Below are 26,867 nucleotides of genomic sequence, written 5' to 3' on the forward strand. Positions count from 1 at the left end.
AGTACATGGTTAGTACATTAGTAAATGTTTTTTTTAACGAAGATTCCACAGTGTCGAGACACACTGTAGCTTCACATATTCCCGACCTCCATACATTGCACAGGCAACACACAGGCATGCGAGCCTATATCACTAGTGACACAATGTCCATGAGTCAATAACTATATTTATCTCATCTACTGATACAGTACCCAGGAGATAGGTGGGTGCTTGTTCTAGGAAGGTAAGGTGGCGTTTTCTTTTGGCGTTTCATTGGTATCAAAGATTACTCAGCGGGTGCATCGTATTAATCACTGATCGGCCGATATGCGATTTCTTTGGAATCATACTAATCGTTGTTTAGGGTAAAAGTTTATTACAGACGTACCATCCGCCCATTACCAAACCCCCCACCCCCCAACCCCCGAAACATTTGTTTCTAAATTTTATACAACTAAGATTGGATATTGATCACTACAACTTAGTTAGGATCGTAAATTAATGTTGCAGAGTCACTCCGATCTTTCATGTAAATTCTGTACCATCCGCCCATTACCAATCCCCCCAACCCCCAACCCCCCACCCCACCCCGAAACATTTGTTTCTAAATTTTATACAACTAAGATTGGATATTGATCACTACAACTTTGTTAGGATCGTAAATTAATGTTGCAGAGTCACTCCGATCTTTCATGTAAATCCTGTGTACCAGAAGTTTTTCACGGGACTCTCCAGTAACTGCTCATATTAATCCATGTGCATTATCCGATGACAACACTTAGTCTATTCTGTATTCACTGTGACTGGTCATTCCAACAGGGAGAGGTGACATTCTGTCAGAACACCCATATGTTGCGATAGTTAATTAACACTAATCTGAACATTCTGCATCTGTTGGGGTCCGCCTGCAGAGTCTGTTGCTTGACTTTTTGTGCGTTTTAAGTTATTTTGTTTGTCTGACTTGGACGCCTTATGTTGGCCGGTATCCAATTACAGCGTCCCCGTTTAAAACCTCTTATATATGAGTTTCTCGTGCAGCTTGTGCGAAGCATGGTTTTCACTGCAGGCTTTTCTGATTGATCTACCTGCTCTTTACGATCTGTTATATTATCAAGGGCACTTCCACTTTTAATTTCAATTGATTTATGTACCTAAACACTGTAAAGATCACGCGCAACTATTCCATGGACAGGTAGATTTTCTAGTTGTTTTCGTGATCTGCCATGACTTTCTAATTTATGCACCTAGACATTGCATAGGTAATGCACAATTATTCCATTATATTTTGTAAGCCTTTAGTAATCACTGACTAGACATTTTAACAGTGACAAGTCACATTTTATCAGACGTGTTATGATTGGCAGTTGACACTAATCTGGACCCCGTGTAACAAGATAGCAAAACAAGGGAACATTGTGCCTTTGTTTCATTTATATCAGCTACACCTCCTTGTTTTTCAGTAGTAGTGGTTTGTGCATTGGTTATCTCGTTATCTGCCATGTACACGTTCTGTTGGTCTAATAATCAATTTCAGTATCCCCGACCGTTGAAGCAATGTTATATAAGAGTTCACAAGCAGCCCGTGCAAACCATGGTTATGACTGCTTGCACACGGGGGCCCAAGCTACTACATGTGACTTGTTAATTTGTTTTTCCAAAGAGTCACTTTCAGTGTAAATTAACCTGATTTATGCGCTAAAGTACTGTAAGGTAAAGTGCATGGCTCCTTTTCTATTTTCATAACACCATAGTAATCGCTAATTATACTTTGAACTTTGTTGCGGGTACGGGTTGACCACCCAAACGACAGCTTCCGATGAAGCAGGTTTTATTATTGTTTGTTTGTTATTAACTATAATTCCACTACGTTTTGTTGCTTGTGAAAAATACACAAATTCTGGAAGTCATCAAAATGTCAGCATCTCAAGCTATACCATCTTATTCATATCATATCAATTGCGAATCATGAATAATAAATAATGGGTTTCGAAAGAGTCAAAATTATTTCCATGAATTGTAGAGGCATTGGCGATAGTCTTTAGAGAAAACAAGTATTTGGATTTCTCAAAAAGAAAAAAGCGTCCATATATTGTTTACAAGATGTTCATTTTACAAAACAACAAGAGCAGTTTATCAAACAACAATGGGGTTACTCGGAATGTTATTTTAACTCATTCAAGTCAAACGCGAGGGGAACGGCAATTCTTTTCAACAATAATTTTGAATTTTATGTTAGTAAAGAATATCCTGATGCAGAACGTTGAAATTTTAAAGCCATTGATATTGAAATTGAAAATAAGACATATCTGCTTATAAATGTATACGGCCCAAACGAAGCTACGCCTGAATTTTAAGAACAAATTATCAACATTCTAAATGAATCTGACTCGGAATTCTTTATTCTTTGTGGAGATTGGAACTGTGCTTTAAATCCTATACTTGATCAATTTAATTATAAAAATGTAAATAACCCTAAAAACAGAGCCAAAATAAAGGATATTATAGAGTTATATGATTTGAAGACCCTTGGAGACTACATAACCCAACTGAAAGGAGGTATACCTGGCGTCAGCCTACCCCTCTTGATTATTTCCTTGTTTCTCACAATCTCCTCTCTTCAGTAGAATATACCAGCATAGATCCAGGCTTTAGAACTGATCATTCTCTCGTTGAGATAAGTTTGCACTCAAATGAGGTCAAACGAGGTAAGAGTTATTGGAAGTTTAATAATTCTTTATTAAATGATCCTGAATATGTAAAACTAGTAAAAAATACAATACACGAAACTTGTTTCAGATCAACTTTTATGGGAAATGATATTATGTATGGTTAGGGGTAAAACCATACTATATTCGTGTAGTAAAAAAAAGGACAGAGAAAAAAATGAAATGAAATTATCTGAAAAACTCGCAATTTTGACAATAGAGTCAGATGAATCGACAAATACTGAAGAAAAAGATAAATACTGCATCATATAAATGAATAAACTCCGAATTAGAAGAAATTAGCGAAATTAAAGCAAAAGGTAGTTTTATAAGGGCAAAGTCTAAATGGATAGAAAAAGGTGAAAAACCAACAAATGTTTTCTTAAAGTTGGAATCGAGGAATTTTTTTAATAAATCTATTGCTGAACTTGAAACAAAATCCGGAGAAATAATCTCTAATATTTCAGACATTTAATTGAGAGTAAAACGTTTTATCAAAATCTCTACTGTGAAAAGGAAATTTCTCAAATAGATCTCGAAGATTTATTTCCGAATAGCCACAAGAAGGTTAGTGATGAATAAGCAGAAACATTAGAAGGCGAATTAACATACGGTGAAGTTCTTAATGCTTTGAAGCGTATGAAAAATGAAAAAAGCCCGGGCCCTGATGGTTTCACTGCAGAATTCTTCAAATTCTTTTGGCGGGATTTAAATGTGTATCTTATAAAATCGCCAAATTATGCTTACAGAAACGGAGCTCTATCAGATACACAAGTTCAGGGTATCATCACTTGTATTCCAAAAGAAGGCAAACCTAAAAAGTTTCTAAAGAACTGGAGACCCATTTCATTACTTAATATTGTGTACAAACTTGCCTCTGCAGCTATAGCAGGGGGAATAAAACCGACTTTAACCACATTTATCAGTGAGGAACAAAAAGGCTTCATAAAGGGTAGATATATGGGAGAAGTTACAAGACAAGTGTATGACGTTATGGAATATGTGGATACCTATCAGATTCCAGGCTTGTTAATGCTTATTGATTTCGAAAAGGCCTTCGATTCTTTAGACTCGCGATCTATTCCCAACGTTTTCGCTTTTTTAAATTTCGGCCCTTCCATTCGAAAATGGATAAAACTGCTCTATAAAAATTCTGAATCTTGTGTATTAGTAAAAGGTTTTGCTAGTCCCTTTTTCAAACTAAGTCGAGGTTGTCGCCAAGGAGACCCAATCTCTCCATATATTTTCATAGTATGCACTGAAATATTAACCAGATTACTTAAAAGCAATAAATCTATCAGAGGATTAAAGATTGGATCTATAGAACATTTATTAGTGCAGTTCGCAGATGATACTTCCTTAATGTTAGATGGTACTGAAAGGTGCTTACAAGCAGTCGTGAACACATTAACCTTTTTTGCACGTTTTTCTGGTTTAAAAATTAACATTGATAAAACAAAGTTGATTTGGATTGGTTCCAAAAAACGTAGCCGAATGAAACTATTGAAGAACTGTACAATGGACTGGACTGAAACATTTAAGTTGCTGGGTATCAAATTTGACATTGATCTTGAAAATATGGTAGATGCTAATTACAACGAAAAATTTAAAGAAATTGAAAATTCAATGAAAATGTGGAAATGTAGAACGTTAACGCCGTTTGGACGTAACACAGTGCTAAAATCCTTATTGTTACCAAAACTTAATCTCTTATTTTCTATCGTTCGTACGCCACCAGAAACTGTAATACAAAATTTCCAAGCAAATTGCTTTCGATTTATTTGGAACGAAAAACCCGATAAGATTAAACGGAACAGGGTAATATGCAATATTCCGGACGGGGGGTTCAATACTCCATTTGTAAGGGATGTAATTGCTTCTCAAAAGATTTCATGTCTTAGACGATTTACCTTCTCGAACACAATACATCAATTATTTCTTTACGAATCAAATACTATTCCAAGTAATATTTTAGAAATGGATGCAATCTATATAAGAGATTATATCATTATTAACATAAGAAACCCCTTCTGGCGAGATGTTTTATCATCCTGGGCTCTTTTCCTGAATAAGCATAAGAAAACACGAAAAGATGCGTACTAACAGACTGTATATATGGTATAATGATAATGTTAAGATTGATAAAAAATGCATATTTATTAAACAATGGGAGGAAGCCGGAGTAAAATATATCAATGATTTGATAGATCAGGATGGTCAAACTCTTTCATACCTAGATTTCAAAAATAAGTACAATATTTCCTCCAATTATTTAACATTTTACGGGGTAAAAAAGGCTTTGAATAAATATTTAAACGAGCTTGATTATGACCCTATTACACCATTAACAGCACCATTATTACCATTTAATATTCGTTTGCTCCTGAATACCAAAAAGGGCTCAAAATACTACTATAATGTGTTATTAGGATCCAAGTTCCAGAAGACTTCAGCCAATCAACAATGGGAGAAAGATATAGTAAAACAATATACAGATATGGAATGGAGGAATATTTATGAAATTCCATTTCGATCAACTGATAGTGTTCAATTACGGTGGTTTCAATAAAAAATTATTAACCGAATCCTTCCATTTGGAAAATATTTGTTTAAGATTGGATACCTAAACTCTCCTGTCTGTACAACTTGTAATAAGTTCATAGCAGATATGAAACTGGGTAAACAGCATGCGGAAATCAATATACAGTTTACTAAAGAAACAATTCTGTTGGGCTTTCCTTCTAAAAGAAATGACCCTTTAAACGTAATCTGTCTTGTACTAAAAAACACAATTTTCAAAGTTTATCTTAAACGAGGAAAACTTTCCTTTGCTTCGATCCAGAGGGAGTTAACAAATTACTATAACATAACAAAAGCCATAGCTTACTCTAACTGTGATTACAACAAATTTGTTAAATTTTGGTCCAGTTGCCATAACTTGTTTGTTTGACCACTATATTCAACTATTCTTTTCGATGAAACTTTGTTTATCGATGTATGACATTGGTCCATCTGCTATAAGTGGTATGTTTTGAACAACTTTATTCAATTACTATTATCAATGAAACTTTGTTTATTGATGTATGGTCCAGTTGCCATAAGCAGTTTGTCTCTTAACTACTGTATTCGATTACCCTTTTCGATGAAACCTTGTTTCTCGATGTATGGTCCAGTTGCCATACGCAGTATGTTTCTTAACCACTCTACATAATTACCCTTTTCAATGAATCTTTGTTTATCGATGTATGACATTGGTTAAACCACTCTATTCAATTACCCTTTTCAATGAAACTTTGTCTATCGATGTATGACATTGGTCCAGCTGCCATAAGTGGTATGTTTGAACCACTCTATTTAATTACTCTTTTTGTTGAAACTTTGTTTCTCGATGTATAGCATTGGTCCAGTTGCCATAAGCAGGTTGTTTGAACCATTTTATCCAGTTACTCTTTTGATGAAACTGCTTCTCGATGGATGACATTGCTCGTGTTGCCATAAACAGTCTGTTTTCAATGAAGCATATGTTAAATGACATATTATGTATCACATGTATGATTTGCTGTACAACTAAAAAAAGTGGTATACAAATTTTTTTTAAAAATCATGTATACCATTTCACACCAAAAAAAAAAAAAAAGAAAAGAAAAAGAAAAAAAAGATTGGATATTGATGGGGAGAAACATATAAGCTTGGTGAAATGTCAAGATATATTTATAGCCAACCAGGCAGTGGTAGATGAGTTCCTCAAAGCGATCGTAGCTACAATCAGTTGTAAGCCCTACGATCAACTTTACAATTATCGTAAATAACAATATATTGTCGTTCCTCAAAGCTATTGTAAGGGAATTGTAAGTATCGCAATTGTAATTCTTTCGATCGTAAATTACAATCGTGATCTTCTGCGCGAAAGTTAGGAATAATGCGTTTACATTACTTCCGGTTGGTAAGAGTTGCTTCCCCTTTCAAGCAGACGAAAAATAATCCACCCATAGCAAGATATCGCAAAGTAATTAAAACCTTGCATTCTACGGATAGTGCATGTGAACGCTGAGTGTCCAAGGATAACCTAGGTTCTAGCATGTTTACCAGCTTCAGAGTCGTAGCCCACGTCATTCTGTACCTTGAAAATATTTCAGCGTCATTGTAAACATCAAGAACACGACAGCGGTCTCGAAATATCCTCTCAGGGCCAAATTTCTGTCTCCTTTATTTATGAATTACAACAAACGCCGCCATCTTGTTCATACACAACAATCTATCGTAAGTAAGTGACAGACGGTCATAAGCAGCTCACGGAAGTGATTGTAACTTACAGCTATTGTAACTTACAATTGCTTTGAGGAACGGTGCAGTGATTGTAAGCTACAGTTACAATTGTATTGTCGTGATTTATAACTATTGTAGTGTTACAATCGCTTTGAGGAACGGGGCCCAGGTATGTACTGAATATCAACGTTATAACTGGCAAGAACTGGGAAATACAGTGTGTTCAGGTAGTGCTGCTTCACGTTCAGACAGGCAGATATGTTGAAGACAGAGTAAGTATTAACTGTCATGAGTTTTGTTTTATAGATGAAGAGTTATCACTATGTTCCTTATGGGATGACTTTTAGAACAACTCATTTTACAAAGGTTTACAAACTATGTGTCTGTCGATCTGATTAAACAATCGTGTGTGTGTGTGTGTGTGTGTGTGTGTGTTATAAATAGGAGGAAATATACTCTCTCTCTCTCTCTCTCTCTCTCTCTCTCTCTCTCTCTCTCTCTCTGTCTCTCTCTCTCTCTCTCTCTCTCTCTCTCTCTCTCTCTCTCAGATACATGTGTATCATTAGCAGGTGCAGCATTCATTAGACGGTGGGCACTTCAAAAAAGCCAGAATTATGGATCAGGAAACGAACACACGTGATCCGTCAATGATCCAGCAAACACCGTCTCCACCAATCGCCGAGCTAGACCTGGAACCAGTCGCAGAACAATGTAGTAAACCAACAATAGGAAGACAGCTCTGGGCTCTGCGCAACGTTCTTATAGTACTCCTGACTCCAGTAGTGCTCTTGCCGCTTCCTATCGTAGTGGATGACCCGGTGAGGAGTTTATTAAAAACATTTTATGTAAAACAAGTGAGTGTGAGTGAGTGAGTGAGTTTAGCTTTACGCCGCTCTCTGCAATATTCCAGCTATATGGTGGCGGTCTGTAAATCATCGAGTCTGGACCAGACAATCCACTGATCAACAACATGAGCATCGATCTGCACAATTTGGAACCAATGACTTGTGTCAACCAAGCCAGTGAACCTGACCACCCGATCCCGTTAGTCGTATCTTAGGACAAGCATGGGTTACTGAAGATCAATTCGAACCCGGATTTTCATGGGTTGTAAAGCAATTACAATATGATGTGACTAGTTGGGCCTACCGTCTCCTCAGTTTAAACAACATGAATGATCTCTTCGCCTTTGTATTAACACATCACTGTCACATTTGCCCAGAAAACCAACTGTGCCTACGTGATATTAGTGATGGCCGTGTTCTGGATGACGGAGGCAGTACCTATCGCCGCCACATCTCTCATGCCCATCTTCATGTTCCCAATGATGGGGATGCTCCCAGCCTCAACAGTGTCAGCAACATATCTCAACGTGAGTAGCAGCGACATACCTCAATATCAGCGACATTCCTCAATATCAGCAACATAAATCTCGGTGTCTATACAACTTGATAGAATCGAGACTTTATACAACAATCTGCCTGGTCCTGAGTTGCGAGTCTCACAGGGGAGTTACTAGGGCGACCTGGAGTACTTGGGGGAAAGGAGCACTAAACTTGTCACAATATACGTCTCTTGGGCAATACAAAATGGTTAGTACGCTTAAATATAGGTTTTACAGGATACAATCATTTTGACTGAACGAAGAAAGCAAACATGTGCTTCACCCAAAGAGTGACTTTCAAGCACAGGTGCTTGATCTACACTAGGTAATCCAAGGATTGCTTGAAATAAGAGCTATAATTTAACATCCAGTAGCAAGACGTCCCATAAGGGCTCAGCAATGATATCCACGATATCAGTTCCATATATCCGTCGCGCAGACGTCGAAGAGGACGACCTACGTCACGTGACTGGAATCCCTTAATGCTCCATGGAATAATCTTTACTGTGTTTTCTAACTTAAGTCTAGCACGAGTAACATACAATTACTATACCCATGAGACAGATATTGGAAGAGAAGAGCCAAACATAAGTTACCAATGAACATATACAACCAGATATTGGAGATAGGTAGGAAATGGCCATGGAACTAGAGGAACCCACTTGGTGAAACTCCAAGTTGCTATAATATCTTCACTACATGAATATACTTGCTTACCAATACTAGATGAACTTTAGCAAAACTATACATGATCAAAGTATGTGGTTAAACTGTCAGCGAATACAGTTACAGGATACCAAGGCCCTGATGAAGTAGTATGAGAACAATGACCCCGATCTGTCCAGACCGTCAGACAGGGGTGAGTGGGGAAGGAGACCATTGCTCCGTGACTTGCCCTGTTAACGTCCCGGGGAATATATTCAATAAAATGTGTTTATGTCGAATGAGAAAACGTAATATAAGGAATGATAGAAGATACGTCGTTGTAACTCCCTCCTTCGTTTAAAGGACGCGTCAGTGTTGTGCTTTGGCAGTCTCGTTGTGGCCGTTGCTATAGAAACTTGGGGAATTCACAGACGAATAGCATTGCGGATGTTGGTGCTTGTTGGTGCAGAACCAAAACGGTAAGTGATTGATGTGAGACTGGTGGACACATTTGCCACACCCCCTAAAACTATTGTACCGACCACTCTGGTATTTCTCAATATGTATAGCTCGTAACAGACCTTCTCGAAATGGGTTCGACGTTCATACTGACCTTCCACTTCCTTCTCATTAGCATGTTCCGAGTCGTCGTAGACACAAAATTTGGCAACAGTTTGTTTTTGGATTTAGTAAGAGTAACGGAGTGCAAGGTGAATACAAACCGCTTTCTCATTCGTAACTACTCGTGTCATTTCGGGAAGCTGGATGGCGTCTCGTACCCCTCTCGTGGCCATGTTTACGACTGGGCCCTGACTAAGCGCAAACGGGCATGGGTATGAAAATAGTCTAGTACTATCACCAAGAAAAGATAACTCTGAATTTCCAAACATGGCTCTAGAATATCCTTCATCCCGTGGGCAAAGCAGCAATACAGTCATTCCCTCTGTATATATTCTGTAAGCCATTAAAAACGCAATTGGTATTTGTTGTCCTGAAACTTACAAAAGTTCTATTGACGATTTTTTCCTGCGATGCAGAGGATTTAGGGATAAAAGGCTGTTATTCTGGCCCATTTCGAGTTCGAGTCCCGGAGCATTCCTCTCACATGAACTTTGATACTTAAAACTGAACCCTTGACATTTCTCGCAAACACAGCCACATTCATGAAACACGTTGTGCACATGCATTACCTGCACCCAGGCCCTGTAAAAGCACAAGGAATTGTGGAACTCAATCACTTTGAGAAAATGCCACACTTGACACAAGACGAAAGGTATCAGGTTATTGGTATGGTCAGCCAAGGTGCTTCAGATGTGATGATTGCCAGGCACTTTAATGTGCATCCATCCACTGTAAGTCGACTCAGACAACGTTTTCGGGCTACCGGAAGTGTTGCTGATCGTCCGCGACCTGGTGCACCACCTGTGATAACAGGTCGACGAAACCTCAATATCCGAGTTTTACACTTGCGAAATCGGTTCCAAACAGCTGATGATTAGGCAAGGAGGACAATTGGGACAAGTCAACGTCATTTCAGGGCCAAAAAGGTGCAAGGACGCCTTGCTGCCTTCAACATCCGGTGTCGTCACCCGTACCGTGGTCCAACCTTATTGCATCGCCACAGACTTGCCAGGCAGCGATGGACAGCAAATGGGGCCAATCTTGGCAACAGGACATGGCCAGATGTCATTTTTTCAGATGAATCCAGGTTTAACTTATCCTTTGCAGATCGACGTAAAGGAGAAAGATGTGCGCCAAACTGTGTCCTTGAACATGGTCGTTTTGGAGGGGATGGTGTCATGATCAGACCACAGACCATCAGAGGCTGCAGACCATCCAACAGCTGTTCCTGAGAAATGTGTGTCTTTCAATGCCCGTAAGACTGCGAGCATGTCTTGCAGCGCACGGTGGACACACACGATATTGACTGCAAGTGGCCCCTCCTTTGTTTGATGTCGTTGTTGCGTCACTGATGTTGTTGTTGACTGGACATTTTCAGATGAAATTATTCACAGATTTTCACTTAAAACATAACTGCCAGTGAGGTTTATATATGTTGAAATTAGTGTGAGTAAAGAAAGTATGAATGTCAAATTGCATTTTTAATGGCTTTCAGTATATGTTTCAGTGTTTAAAGTTTCTGATCCTTTAGCTCAAAGTTTATTATTAAATTGTGCTTTGCACAGATTAGCGAAGTTTTCAAACTTCAACGGTGCCGCCATTTTCATACTTTTAAAAGCGTTTTACTACGCGCGATTTGATTGGTTTGCCACGATTCCTGGCAATAATGGCGTACGAGTCTTCTTGTAGGTGAGTAGTTACGAATGACCGCTTTCTGTACCCTGGTGATCAGCTTTGAAAGTGTCAACTTCGGAACCCTCCTGACTGGAAGTTAAATAGAAAAAATATTCATTCGTATAATCTGGTGAACATGAATGCATATAGCACGAAATTATTAAACATTGATGCGGTGTTACAGGTTGATGGCGGGAGTGATGGCGTCAACGTGGTTCCTGTCCATCTGGATCGCAAACACCGCCACCACCGCCATGATGATTCCTATAATCAATACCATCATGCAGCAACTGAAGACTTCCGGTCAAGGCGACCATGACAAGGAGACGGACATTGAGCAATGTAAGGGTGTGCGCCATCAACACTGCTAGAAGCGTCCATTAAATCTCCAACCTTAGTAATGAGTGAGTCAGTGAGTTTGATTTTACGCCGCTTTTAGCAATATTCCAGCAATATCACGGCGGGGGACTCCAGAAAAGTGCTTCACACATTGTACCCATGTGAGGAATCGAACCCGGGTCTTCAGCGTGACGAGCGAACGCTTTAACCACAAGGCTACCCCACCGCCCCTTCAACTTTAGTAAGCAAGGGGAACGACATATATTTCGAATATTTATAGGATGCGTTGTATGTTAGTTTGCTTGCTTCGCACTAAACAATATTAATATTACATTTATCGAATGTCAATTTCGAGACAATCAAATCAAATCAACTTGATTAAACTGGAGGAGCAAACTGGATCTCGTACCACAAGGATTTGGTGCTGTAGACCAATGAGAACGGGAGTTACAGCATCGTGTTAGCCCGGCTGCTGGACAAAGCGTTGGCTCACAGCGACTAAGACATGAGTTTGATTCCGCATCCTGGTCTTATATAAATTTCTTATCAAGTTTTATAGCATACTACTAGACTGAACCAAGACAAGGGGATAACAACACAAGTAGTGACCTACTTCGCATTTGACATAATTTGTTTGTTCGTAGCTAGTAACTCCTACAAGCTGGCGACAATCTCTCCAGAAGGGGGTAAACCTGCTGACACATCTCAGCCCTCCTCTCACGCTCGGTATGTCGGTAATAACCCCCTACTAGATAAACGCTAGATAAACACTAGATACAAGTACTGGACCAGCTTTACATATAGACACCCTTCTAAGGTGACATCTTATCATGTCTTCTCTGTTGTGGAATACTGGATTTAATAATCAAAAAACATCATTATTCAGGTGACAAAGTAAATATTGCCCCACTCTTTAATGTTGTGTTTTGTGTGAAATACAATATGGTTCAACAGTTATGAATTATATTACTCAGCCGCATGTCTTCCACGTACGGGATGAATTGATTCTGCTTTCTGAACTCTACATATTCCAGCGACGACGAGGTTCACTATCAGCGCATGTTTAAAGCCCTGTCTCTCAGTGTTTGCTTTGCTGCGAATATTGGCGGTATAGCGGGGCTAACCGGGACTGGTTCCAACGTGGTGTTGAAAGGCCAGTCTGACATGTGAGTCCACCAAAATACAGACAGCACGTACGTTAGATACAGACTCACTTGTAAGCGTTTGTGTTACATATCCTTGGTGAGATCCGGGGAGGGTGGGGGTGGCGGGTAACCGTGCTAGACTATCACCCCGGCAATTCAGACCCATTGTACGAGGTGACGTCAAAATCGGGTGTCCGGCCTCGAGCACGGAGTAAGTAGGATGTCCCATGACGACGAAGGGGTGAGTGTATGTGGCGATGGTGGCACGATGCTTAGAGACTATGTGACGTCATCGTTACCATGGCAATTAAATGGCACCACTAATCACTCTGCCACATCAAATCCCGGTTATGAATTATAACCAACCAAAAGCAGGTTAAAAAATTTGAACTCTGTAGCAGGTTTGGGCGTAACCTTGCCAGAGGATGGTAGTACGTTTGTTCCGGAATGTAGTGGTATGTTATTGAAATGTGCATTGCTGGAAAAACCCGGAAGAAAGAATTTTGATGATAAAGTGAATGTCATGCCCTCAGTTCCCGTACCGCTGCTAATGGTGGATGTTCCGATGTGGTGGTGGATCGTTGAGATAACTACTTCTTAAATTAATAACGCGGAGGGAAACAGAGATACTATTTTCCAGGGGCGGATACAGCTTTTTGAGAAAGGGGGGGTGCACACTATTGAGAAAAGGAGGGGTGCACACTTCATTTTCACCCGAGTTTCAATGGTCATTTAACAAACTTTCAGCACAAAAGGGGAGGTGCGCACCCCTGCACCTCCCCTCTGGATCCGCCTATGTTTTCGTCCTAATAATGGCTGGACCAATAACTGACATCATGAAGTCTCTCCACGCAGTTAGGATACGAAGTCGTGTAAGCAGCCAAGTCACTGAGCTTGCAACTAGATTGATGTTATCCTACGACAAGGCTTTAGCTGGGGTGCACACTTCAATCCTGCTAGAATCTACACAATATTGTACGAAGAACATTGTAAACGTGATCGTCGGCCAGTTGGGCGAGGCCCATTGTTAGTGTGTCGATTCCCCTTACGTGTGAAGCCCATTCCTGACATCCCATTCTCCCTGATATCATGGAACACGGAAGCGGAGTCAGACTTACTCCATATTTTTGTCTCTTCTCCCGCAGGATTTTCGCCGACAACGACGTCACGTGCCCTGTGACGTTCAGTGCGTGGTTCGTGTACGGCCTCCCCCTCTCCATCATCGTCCTCGTCATCCTGTGGATCTGGATGCAGATCTACTTCCTCAGATGCAGGTACTGATGGTAGCACAACTTGTTCCATGTAACCTTAGACGACCTGATTGAGGCGAGGTTCCGTCTGGTGTGTTCCTTGTCTCATGTGTTCCTTGCAATCTCACAGTGTATGGCTGAACTGTAAATAATCAAGACTTGTATACATATATTTGCAGCGACTTCTTTGATTGGCATTCTAGAAGTTGGGTAGATGAAGAATGGGGACTATTTTTATGGATATACAACTTCCCTTGCTTGACAACGACAGTAGAATCTATGTCGAAACGTCGCCTATACAGAACAAAGATGTTGTATATCCATAAAAAATAGTCCCCATTCTTCATATATATGCAGTGTTCAACTGTTGTGCAAATTAGAGTGTTTTACTTTATGAACAAAAGAAAGTGATGTTTAAGTCTAGTAGGGGCACTATCAGATATACAGGATCAACTACGGGTGACTATGAACAAGACGAATCGTTAAATCAAACCTCTGAACACAGGATCCCTAAAATTGATTTGAATCCTTCACGAAACAAACAAACATTTCTGTCTCAACCCGCTGCGATACTGCGGGAATATTGCTAAATATACTGAGTCAAACTAGAAACTTCACAATAATATAATGAATATTATTTTATGTCCGCAAAAAACAAAATTGAGAAGTTAGGCAATACGCTTTGATGAATATGGCAACGTCTATCATCTATACTGGACGGAAGCTGCAGCTGTCATACATGCTAGCCGTAGCACCCCATGCATGCGTGGTCGATTTGGCCTAGGGCGATCAGCAGTGGCAGTCGAGTCTGTAAATCATAAACAGTACGACGGCTGCACCCATTGTCCTTGCAACGTCACTTGCTCACGTTCCCGCTTCCAGCATGCCAACGGCACGGCACATTTGAGAGGCGTGGCATAAGAATTGGCTGTTTTGAATAGTGCTTTAGTGTTTTTCACTTTGTAAGTTGATGGGAACATGTGCGATCGAATGCACGTGTAATGATTAGATCACGTGACCAGTGGCACGTGAAAAACACGTTTTAGCACTATTGTGCACGATGTTTGGATTGACTACAATGTGCTGTGGTGAGTAGATTCTTGAGTCAATATTTGGGGATTAATATTATGATACCCGAATACTGTCTACTATAACAATTTATATTTTTCTTTACAAATATGAATTGTGAAGTTCTTTATGTTGACATTATCTTAGTACATTATAATCATACTCCCACACTTCCTCAGATTACATATTTTTATTTGATACAGATGTTGCGGTACAAACGACAAAACCGCTACAAAGAGAGTAACAGACGCCATAAAAGAGGATTTCAAAAAGCTTGGCCCTATGTCGTAAGTTTGAAACGCTTGGTTGGATTCACATATAATCCTATGTGAGCGTGCGTGAGTGTGTGTTTCTCTCTCTCTCTCTCTCTCTCTCTCTCTCTCTCTCTCTCTCTCTCTCTCTCTCTCTCTCTCTCTCTCTCTCTCTCTCCTCTCTCTCTCTCTCTCTCTCTCTCTCTCTCTCTCTCTCTAAAGACCTATATAAGACTATAAAGATGTGTATGTCTCAAATCTGAGATGTGTCTCCTGTTGCTCTGGATACATACTCTCTCTGTTCTCTTGGATACATACTAATCGTATTGCAGAGGCAGAGTTTGGATACCATACAAATCATGTTATTGTGTTGCTTGGATACATACTCGTGTTGCTTGGATACATACTCGGGATCCGTTTCCGTAGGTTTGCCCAATGGAGTACACTTACCTTCACTGGACTTCTGATGGTGTTGTGGATCACCCGGGATTTCGGCAGCTATGGTGGCTGGGGACTCATTTTCAAACCAAAGCAGGTTTTTTTCATCTTGTGTAAGATTAAATGTACATATATACATTCATCAATTCTGACATGAAAGCTTGACGGAGTATCTGACTGTTTCTGCCACTTGTTTGAGTGGCATTTAGAAGTTGGTGTGATGAACAACGAGGAGAGTTCTATGGATATACAACTTCTCTAATATAATATGCGCGACGTTTCTGTGTAGCTTCTAACACCGTTATCAAGCAAATGATATCTGCCACCTCAGTCACCATGGCAATGTAAGTTTGACGGAGTATCTGACACTTACCTCCTCCGTCACTATGACAATGTAAGCTTGACGGAGTATCTGACAGTTACTTCCTCCGTCACTATGACAATGTAAACTTGACGGAGTATCTGACACTTACCTCCTCCGTCACTATGACAATGTAAGCTTGACGGAGTATCTGACAGTTACTTCCTCCGTCACTATGACAATGTAAACTTGACGGAGTATCTGACACTTACCTCCTCCGTCACTATGACAATGTAAGCTTGACGGAGTATCTGACAGTTACTTCCTCCGTCACTATGACAATGTAAACTTGACGGAGTATCTGACAGTTACTTTCTCCGTCACTATGACAATGTAAGCTTGACGGAGTATCTGACAGTTACTTCCTCCGTCACCATGGCAATGTAAACTTGACGGAGTATCTGACAGTTACCTCCTCCGTTACCATGGCAATGTAAACTTGACGGAGTATCTGACAGTTACCTCCTCCGTTACCATGGCAATGTAAACTTGACGTCATCACTGAGTTTTCTGTATTTACATCCCAGGTTTGCGTCAGACTCGACCCCTGCGTTGCTGATCAGCTTCCTGCTCTTCATATTTCCCGCAGATAGACCCGCCGTGTTCTGTTTACGAAAGAAAGATGGTCAGTAACATATGTATTTGTGCTTCCACAAGTTCAGAGTTGACCCAGACACTCATGAGTCCTGCAGTCCACCGTCTAAATATACATGTACGCATTTATCTCATCTCCAGATGTCAGGGAACCAACATTCCGGCCGCTTCTCACCTGGAAGGATGTCCAGAAGAAGATGACATGGTCACTCTACCTTCTCTTCGGGGCCGGCTTCTCGCTGGCAAAGGCATCTCAGGTCAAGCTCATATCATCCTCAAGAGTTTCCTATATAACATGTTGTTGTAATAACTGCCCTAGACATATCCTCAGCCGTTTTGAATCCGGTTCGAATACCTTATAACTACTCTAAGCGTTAATTGATCAACAAGACTAAGTGTGCGTCTGTCGTATTTCTGTACCCTGTGTTTTGTTGTGTCGTGATGTGTTCAATGTCCAGGTGTCTGGTCTCTCCGACTGGATTGGGGAGAAGCTGCAGGTGTTTGATGCTGTGTTCAATGTTCAGGTGTCCGGCCTCTCCGACTGGATTGGGGAGAAGCTGCAGGTGTTTGATGCTGTGTTCAATGTTCAGGTGTCTGGCCTCTCCGACTGGATTGGGGAGAAGCTGCAGGTGTTTGATGCTGTGTTCAATGTTCAGGTGTCTGGTCTCTCCGACTGGATTGGGGAGAAGCTGCAGGTGTTTGATGCTGTGTTCAATGTTCAGGTGTCTGGTCTCTCCTGGACTGGATTGGGGAGAAGCTGCACTGGATTGGGGAGAAGCTGCAGGTGTTTGATGCTGTGTTCAATGTTCAGGTGTCTGGTCTCTCCGACTGGATTGGGGAGAAGCTGCAGGTGTTTGATGCTGTGTGTTCAATGCTGTGTTCAATGTTCAGTGTCTGGCCTCTCGACTGGATTGGGGAGAAGCTGCAGGTGTTTGATGCTGTGTTCAATGTTCAAGTGTCTGGCCTCTCCGACTGGATTGGGGAGAAGCTGCAGGTGTTTGATGCTGTGTTCAATGTTCAAGTGTCTGGCCTCCGACTGGATTGGGGAGAAGCTGCAGGTGTTTGATGCTGTGTTCAATGTTCAGGTGTCTGGCCTCTCTCGACTGGATTGGGGAGAAGCTGCAGGTGTTTGATGCTGTGTGTCTGGTCTCCGACTCCGACTGGATTGGGGAGAGCTGCAGGTGTTTGATGCTGTGTTCAATGTTCAGGTGTCTGGCCTCTCCGACTGGATTGGGGAGAAGCTGCAGGTGTTTGATGCTGTGTTCAATGTTCAGGTGTCTGGTCTCTCGACTGGATTGGGGAGACTGGATTGCTGTGGAGAAGCTGCAGGTGTTTGATGCTGTGTTCAATGTTCAGGTGTCTGGCCTCTCCGACTGGATTGGGGAGAAGCTGCAGGTGTTTGATGCTGTGTTCAATGTTCAGGTGTCTGGCCTCTCCGACTGGATTGGGGAGAAGCTGCAGGTGTTTGATGCTGTGTTCAATGTTGCCTCTCCGACTGGATTGGGGAGAAAGGTGTCAGGTCTCTCCAACTGGATTGGGGAGAAGCTGTTCAGGTGTCTGGCCTCTCCGACTGGATTGGGGAAAAGCTGCAGGTGTTTGATGCTGTGTTCAATGTTCAAGTGTCCGGTCTCTCCACTGGATTGGGGAGAAGCTGCAGGTGTTTGATGCTGTGTTCAATGTTCAGGTGTCCGGTCTCTCGGACTGGATTGGGGAGAAGCTGCAGGTGTTTGATGCTGTGTTCAATGTTCAGGTGTCAGGCTGTGTTCAATGTTCTCTCCGACTGGATTGGGGAGAAGCTGCAGGTGTTTGATGCTGTGTTCAATGTTCAGGTGTCTGGCCTCTCCGACTGGATTGGGGAGAAGCTGCAGGTGTTTGATGCTGTGTTCAATGTTCAGGTGTCTGGCCTCTCCGACTGGATTGGGGAGAAGCTGCAGGTGTTTGATGCTGTGTTCAATGTTCAGGGTGTCTGGCAATGTTCTCTCGACTGGATTGGGGAGAAGCTGCAGGTGTTTGATGCTGTGTTCAATGTTCAGGTGTCTTGCCTCTGCGTCTGGATTGGGGAGAAGCTGCGGGTGTTTGATGCTGTGTTCAATGTTCAGGTGTCAGGACTCTCCGACTGGATTGTGGAGAAGCTGCAGGTGTTTGATGCTGTGTTCAATGTTCAGGTGTCCGGTCTCTCCGACTGGATTCCGGGAGAGAAGCTGCAGGTGTTTGATGCTGTGTTCAATGTTCAGGTGTCTGGCCTCCGACTGGTGGGGAGAAGCTGCAACTGGATTGTGGGAGAAGCTGCAGAGAGAGAAAGTCTCTCCGACTGGATTGGGGAGAAGCTGCAGGAGAGAGAGAGAGAGAGAGAGACAGAGAGAGAGAGAGAGAGAGAGAGAGAGAGAGAGAGAGAGAGAGAGAGAGACAGACAGACAGACAGAGAGAGAGAGAGAGAGAGAGAGAGACAGACAGACAGACAGACAGACAGAGAGAGTATTTATTTCCTCCAGTAGTTACCGAAGATTACACACAAAAACATCATATTATTACAACACGTACATGAATATTAACAATTGGATGTTTAGAGACATATGTACCGAAATTTATGACATGAAGGGAATCATTCTGTATAACAGTTCACAAGGTGAGGTGTCAGGTCATATACATACAAAGAAAAGCGTAACAGTATGGTTTCCCATAGTGTTGAATCTATAGAGTTATGAAAGTCGTTTTCTACTCCGAAGAGAAATGACAACACCTTGTTCAACTTGCATTTCAAATAGTACGTAAGTTTCAACATCAAGTTTATCAATTAAGTATGCAAAGAAATCATTCCGTTGTTGTATTAAGTTTTCACAGTGGAGAAGCATATGAAAATCATAGTCAAATGTTTGATTATTACAAAGAGCACACTCTTTTGAAATTTTACCTCTTGATACTATTTTTACACAAAATTGCAAGGAAGATTTATAATTATGGTGTTTATATGCCAGTTGCCAGAGAGTATGATAAGAGAGTGTAGTATGAGTTGTTACGTAGAATGACATGTTTGAATGATAGAGAGTTTGTGATCGCCATGATTGTACAGTAGCATTTACAATTCTTCTCCATACACATTTTGGAGGAAATATGCCCTGAGCAATATAATTGTCAACAAATGTATTTAGCTTATACTTTTCAGATATTGATAAAAGATCATGACAGATGTTGTTAGATTTTACTGAAGTTGTAATAGCAGCACAAAAGATAAGTTTTGCAAAGTTGTGACACTCAGTGTTACATAGTCGCCCAAGAAATAGTAGTTTACATTTATCGATATACACAATTAGTGACCATAATCCCAAATGTGCAATGGTAGATATTGATGATGACCTCTTACCAAGACCTTGCACACGACGAGCAAAGTACCTTTGTGTTTGGTCAAAGGTGTCAGCCTGTTGGACTTTGATGTTTGGTAATACTTCACAGCCATACAGAATAGTTTTAAGAATCATTCTGAGCCATATTTTAACACAAGTGATTGGATGTAGGCCAGAATCATTCAGTCCAATAGATCTAAGTGAGTTTACATTCTGTTTTCCTTTCTGACAATACTTTTCACATCTAGTTTTTGTAGAGCGGCTTCTTGTAAAGAGTACACGCCCATATACGGTAGATTCTGATAAGGGGATTGGGATGTTACCAATGCTGCAGTGGACGTTTACATCATAGCCTTTTCTTTTGCTAAAAATGATGATGGTACTTTTTGATGGGTAATATGTTAGACGCCATTTTGTAGCGTATGAAGAGACAATATCAAGTGATACCTGTAGGCCATTAGGGGATGTGCTTATGAGTGTAGTATCGTCAGCAAGCAAGACAGTTGGAACGTCTATACCAAAGACACGGATACCACAGCCAGCTTCTCTTAAAGATGTAATTAGGTCATTAATACAAATGAGAAAAAACAAAGAGGATATAACCCTCCCTTGTCCAACACCTTGTTTGACCAAGTACATATCTGACCTCTCGCCGTGGTATGCAACAAATGATTGGCTATTGGTGTAACAGTGATGTAATAGTTTCCATGTATTACCTCTAATACCAAGTTCATGAAGCTTAAAGAAAAAACCATCATGCCAAATTCTGTCGAATGCTTTTGCATTGTCGAGAAAGGTTGAAGACAGGGGAATCTCTATGGTTATAGTATTGTATACTCTCCATGAGAGTAAACACAGACATTGTGGCTCCATGCTCTTTTCGAAATCCAAATTGTCAATCAGGAAAGTCCGGATTTGATTTAAGCAATTTATTTTCAATTCTTTTGAGCAAGAGCTTTTCAAATAGTTTACCAAGGCAAGATGTTAGTGTGATACCTCTGTAGTTCCGAGGGGTGGTTTTATCATCTTTATCTTATATTGGTATTACCATTCCAATCCTATATTCGTATGGGACATATTGAGATTCAACCATATGACTGAATAGTTTACATGCATAATTAATGAATACATCACCTGCATATATGATATGCTCGTTTGTAAGTTTGTCGGGACCTGGGGGTTTGTTTTTGCTTAGAGACTTAACAGCATCCTTTATCTCATCAAAGTTGAGCTAGGTCGGTGTAGCATTTGCCCCATATTTTACATACTTCAGAGGGCGGTGAGCCGCTCTCGCCTCCGTAATCAAGTGTAGATATATTTGTAGCTACTGTCCGACGCTGCAGGTGTTTGAGGTTGTATTCAATGTTCAGGTGTCTGGCCTCTCCGACTGGATTGGGGAGAAGCTGCAGGTGTTTGCTGACCTCAACCCCTACATCACAATGCTCATCATCTGCTACATCGTGTCATTCGCCACACAGTTCATGAGCAACGTTGCCCTGACAACGCTCATGATGCCTATCATGGCCAAACTGGTACGTCAAGCTAACTCACATAACCATTGCCCAGCTGGTAGCCTTGATCCTGTCAGGTTCTGCATTCTACTGTTACTCTTGTTTCATGGCACAAATCGTACGTCATGATAACCCTTAACCTATTATGGCTCAAATCGTAGTCAAGATGACCCCTATTCTATTATGGCCCAAATTGTACGTCATGATAACCCTTAACCTAATTTATTATGGCCCAAATCGTACGTCATGATAACCCTTAACCTAATTTATTATGGCCCAAATCGTACGTCATGATAACCCTTAACCTAATTTATTATGGCCCAAATCGTACGTCATGATAACCCTTAACCTAATTTATTATGGTCCAAATCGTACGTCAAGATAACCCATATGCTATTATGATCCAAATCGTACGTTAAGATAACCCATATCCTATCATGGCTCAAATCGTACATCATGATAACCTTTACCCTATTATGGCCAAATCGTACGTCATGATAACCCTTATCCTATTATGGCTCAAATCGTACGTCATGGTTGTCATATAGCTTGTAAAGTTGGCTATTCACTACTCCAGAGTTATTATAGTTATGATGTCGTCAAAGATGCTGTCAGCAGCTCTAGTTGGACGTTGGAACGGGAGCAATAGATCCACTGTAATTATCTGCCATCAATGTTCATAGCTGTTTTGGCTTAGGGGTTAATGCTTGGATAAAGATAGGATACAGCTTCAACATGTAGCTTTGTACATTCTGATAAACCATTGATATACGAGCACGAAGGCCAAGTTTCCTAGCTCTGTCAGCATCTATATTCACTGTTTTCTTGGTTCTAAGGGTGAAAGCTTGGATATTATTTCGGTAGTGTATAGGAATGTACCTTGTCTAGAAACTAGAAGCAACTTTGAAATGCGTCATGCCTCCACTACATACATGGATAGTTATTTTCCTTCCACCGTACGGTTACCATCAGATCAGTCCAAGTTATGTAGTGAATACTAATTCCATTTAATTATCTAGTGTTTCAGCTGTTCGCGCACTCCTGTTTCACACAGCATTCAAGCAAATACCACGAAGCATGCTTATCAAGAAAATCTTTCCTTTGCAATTTGTTTGAGGTCAAATTTCAGATCGACTCATTCAACTACACTCATATACTATTTCAAGCGTCGTAAAATACATCTAAATTATACTCGACCAGCAGAACGTAATACTAAGGAGAACCACATAACGGTAAACGCTGTAGTTTGGTAGATTCGCTGGGTAATTAATAACCTTGCAGCACATACCCGGAGTACTGTAGATGAACAGGTTAAGTCTGACGACAACCTCTAAAGTCGCTCTGTAACACGTCCAAGGCAGGATATCCCCGAAGACAGAATCAGCCTAACAGTTGAACCGGTCCCGTCCCTCCCATTAGCAGACTGTCTAGCACAATACAGGACACAAGTCAATTGGAGATACAGCAGGATGTATTTCTTTCTTTTCCTCCGACTGACTTGGTTCAGCTTTTGTCACACACCACTGCTCTGAAAAGTGAAAGCAGAGATCGTAACATGACGCTTTTAGGTTAATGCGTCCGTCTGTCATGATGCTAGTTCGCAGTCCATTTCCGGTGTCCCCTGCCCAGATGTTGACGCATAGGGGTGGTGAAAGAGGCGTGAAACATGCTTCACTGGGTGTCATGATGTTTGGTTCTCATATTCATGACACTGATTTGTTTTCAGTCCACCGGCCTCGGTTACAGCCCACTCTTCTTCATGTTCCCCGTCGCGGTAGCATCGTCATTCGCCTTCATGTTACCAATAGCAACGCCACCCAACGCCATCGTGTTCTCCTATGGAAATGTGGGCGTGGTGGACATGGTGAGCTAATTCCATCTGGGCAGAAACAATTAACAGACATTACACAACACCGTCCACCCTCCGTCCATTGCAGGATTCTAGGAGCTGGTCCGTGATCACCTTTCTGGTTAACATACAATCGTTAGTGCTCGGTATATCAACCACTGGTTCGTGATCACCGTTCTGGTTAACATACAATCGTTAGTGCTCGGTATATCAAGCACTGTTTCGTGATCACCGTTCTGGTCAACATACAATCGTTAGTGCTCGGTATATCAAGCACTGTTTCGTGATCACCGTTCTGGTTAACATACAATCGTTAGTGCTCGGTATATCAACCACTGTTTCGTGATCACCGTTCTGGTAAACATACAATCGTTAGTGCTCCGTACATCAAGCACTGTTTCGTGATCACCGTTCTGGTTAACATACAATCGTTAGTGCTCGGTACATCAACCAATGGTTCGTGATCACCGTTCTGGTTAACATACAATCGTTAGTGCTCGGTATATCAACCACTGGTTCGTGATCACCGTTCTGGTTAACATACAATCGTTAGTGCTCGGTATATCAAGCACTGGTTCGTGATCACCGTTCTGGTTAACATACAATCGTTAGTGCTCGGTATATCAACCACTGTTTCGTGATCACCGTTCTGGTAAACATACAATCGTTAGTGCTCCGTACATCAACCACTCTTTCGTGATCACCGTTCTGGTTAACATACAATCGTAAGTGCTCGGTATATCAACCACTGGTCCGTGATCACCGTTCTGGTTAACATACAATCGTTAGTGCTCGGTATATCAAGCACTGGTTCGTGATCACCGTTCTGGTTAACATACAATCGTTAGTGCTCGGTATATCAACCGCTGGTTCGTGATCACCGTTCTGGTTAACATACAATCGTTAGTGCTCGGTATATCAAGCACTGGTCCGTGATCACCGTTCTGGTTAACATACAATCGTTAGTGCTCGGTACATCAAGCACTGGTTCGTGATCACCGTTCTGGTTAACATACAATCGTTGGTGCTCGGTATATCAACCACTGGTTCGTGATCACCGTTCTGGTTAACATACAATCGTTAGTGCTCGGTATATCAACCACTGGTTCGTGATCACCTTTCTGGTTAACATACAATCGTTAGTGCTCGGTACATCAAGCACTGGTTCGTGATCACCGTTCTGGTTAACATACAATCGTTGGTGCTCGGTACATCAACCACTGTTTCGTGATCACCTTTCTGGTTAACATACAATCGTTAGTGCTCGGTACATCAAGCACTGTTTCGTGATCACCGTTCTGGTTAACATACAATCGTTAGTGCTCGGTACATCAAGCACTGGTTCGTGATCACCGCTCTGGTTAACATACAATCGTTAGTGCTCGGTACATCAAGCACTGGTTCGTGATCACCGTTCTGGTTAGCATACAATCGTTAGTGCTCGGTATATCAACCACTGGTTAGTGATCACCGTTCTGGTTAACATACAATCGTTAGTGCTCGGTACATCAAGCACTGGTTCGTGATCACCGTTCTGGTTAGCATACAATCGTTAGTGCTCGGTATATCAAGCACTGTTTCGTGATCACCGTTCTGGTTAACATACAATCGTTAGTGCTCGGTATATCAAGCACTGGTTCGTGATCACCTTTCTGGTTAACATACAATCGTTAGTGCTCGGTATATCAAGCACTGGTTCGTGATCACCGTTCTGGTTAACATACAATCGTTAGTGCTCGGTATATCAACCACTGGTTCGTGATCACCGTTCTGGATAACATACAATCGTTAGTGCTCGGTATATCAACCGCTGGTTCGTGATCACCTTTCTGGTTAACATACAATCGTTAGTGCTCGGTATATCAACCGCTGGTTCGTGATCACCGTTCTGGTAAACATATAATCGTTAGTGCTCGGTATATCAAGCACTGGTTCGTGATCACCGTTCTGGTTAGCATACAATCGTTAGTGCTCGGTATATCAAGCACTGTTTCGTGATCACCTTTCTGGTTAACATACAATCGTTAGTGCTCGGTATATCAAGCACTGGTTCGTGATCACCTTTCTGGTTAACATACAATCGTTAGTGCTCGGTATATCAAGCACTGTTTCGTGATCACCGTTCTGGTTAACATACAATCGTTAGTGCTCGGTATATCAACCACTGGTTAGTGATCACCGTTCTGGTTAACATACAATCGTTAGTGCTCGGTATATCAACCGCTGGTTCGTGATCACCTTTCTGGTTAACATACAATCGTTAGTGCTCGGTATATCAACCGCTGGTTCGTGATCACCGTTCTGGTAAACATATAATCGTTAGAGCTCGGTATATCAACCACTGGTTCGTGATCACCGTTCTGGTAAACATATAATCGTTAGTGCTCGGTATATCAACCGCTGGTTCGTGATCACCGTTCTGGTAAACATATAATCGTTAGAGCTCGGTATATCAACCGCTGGTTCGTGATCACCTTTCTGGTTAACATACAATCGTTAGTGCTCGGTATATCAACCGCTGGTTCGTGATCACCGTTCTGGTAAACATATAATCGTTAGTGCTCGGTATATCAACCACTGGTTTGTGGAGCCCTAACTCCACTATATACAGGCTGCCATGCTTCGGCTGAAATATTGTCAAGTATGCTGGTAATCAGCATTGTCTATAAAAGATGCCTTCTATTGAAACAGATTTCTAATTGAAATACAGTCATTTTATTACCTTTTAAGCAGAACACATTCGTTATAAGGTTAAAACATCTCATACATGCTTTTTTCACAGGCGAGTTGCGGTTTCATCATGAACATATTATCCGTCCCTGTCATCGTGTTTGCGACATCAACGTGGGGGAACGCTTTCTTTGACCTCACCACCCTTCCCGCGGGGTTTCTACAAGGAGCTATGACCAACTCCCCCTTGAACGTCTCAATCTCCAACTCGACGAACTGAATACTGATCGTAACGTCAGCATGTGAAATAGATCCAATAAACATGTCTAATGTAAAGTCGTTCTGATTACTGATTGTGATTCTGGTTTGATCAAATAAACCCAGAAATATCAAGACTTAACATACAAACAATCAGAATCAATGTCATCTCGCGTTCGGTGCAATGTTCTTTGTTTGTGTCACCAGTAAATAGTTGGATTACAAAGAGAACTGAAACTTACAAAATCAGTGCAATATATCAATTTTTGTTCCCACAATTCTTACTACTGCTGTGTTATTAGTTAATATTATAACTGAAGTGATTCCCAACTTGTCACGCAGCGGTTAACCCAGAATTACATCTAAAATCAATCCATTATATTGTGAACCTTCCAAGAGCTTTTTGTCCTCCACAGCCCCCTTCAGGAACAAGCCTGTACCACGACAAGACCTCAATTATGTAGAACATACTTTCATCTAATCTGTTTGGTTGGCATTTTAGAAGTTGATGAATGGTA

At 41.3% G+C, this 26,867-nt stretch overlaps 1 protein-coding gene across 1 annotated transcript; it reads left to right on the plus strand.

Annotated features, from left to right (window-relative positions):
• The first annotated feature begins 206 nt into the window (after positions 1–206).
• On the plus strand, positions 207–26,430 carry LOC124263016 (solute carrier family 13 member 5-like). The gene is made up of 15 exons (XM_046697629.1): positions 207–223; positions 7,520–7,768; positions 8,173–8,322; positions 9,343–9,458; positions 11,459–11,616; positions 12,258–12,339; positions 12,648–12,779; positions 13,904–14,032; positions 15,280–15,363; positions 15,754–15,858; positions 16,654–16,751; positions 16,862–16,977; positions 21,432–21,593; positions 23,299–23,436; positions 26,204–26,430. Exons 2-15 carry the CDS (start codon positions 7,565–7,567, stop codon positions 26,369–26,371), a joined length of 1,842 nt encoding a protein of 613 aa, XP_046553585.1. The 5' UTR covers positions 207–223; positions 7,520–7,564; the 3' UTR covers positions 26,372–26,430.
• Positions 26,431–26,867: the final 437 nt, after the last annotated feature.

The sequence above is a fragment of the Haliotis rubra genome, unplaced genomic scaffold (genome assembly GCF_003918875.1).
Source record: "Haliotis rubra isolate DU_JTF1 unplaced genomic scaffold, ASM391887v1 Scf865, whole genome shotgun sequence".
Lineage (NCBI taxonomy): Eukaryota > Metazoa > Mollusca > Gastropoda > Lepetellida > Haliotidae > Haliotis > Haliotis rubra.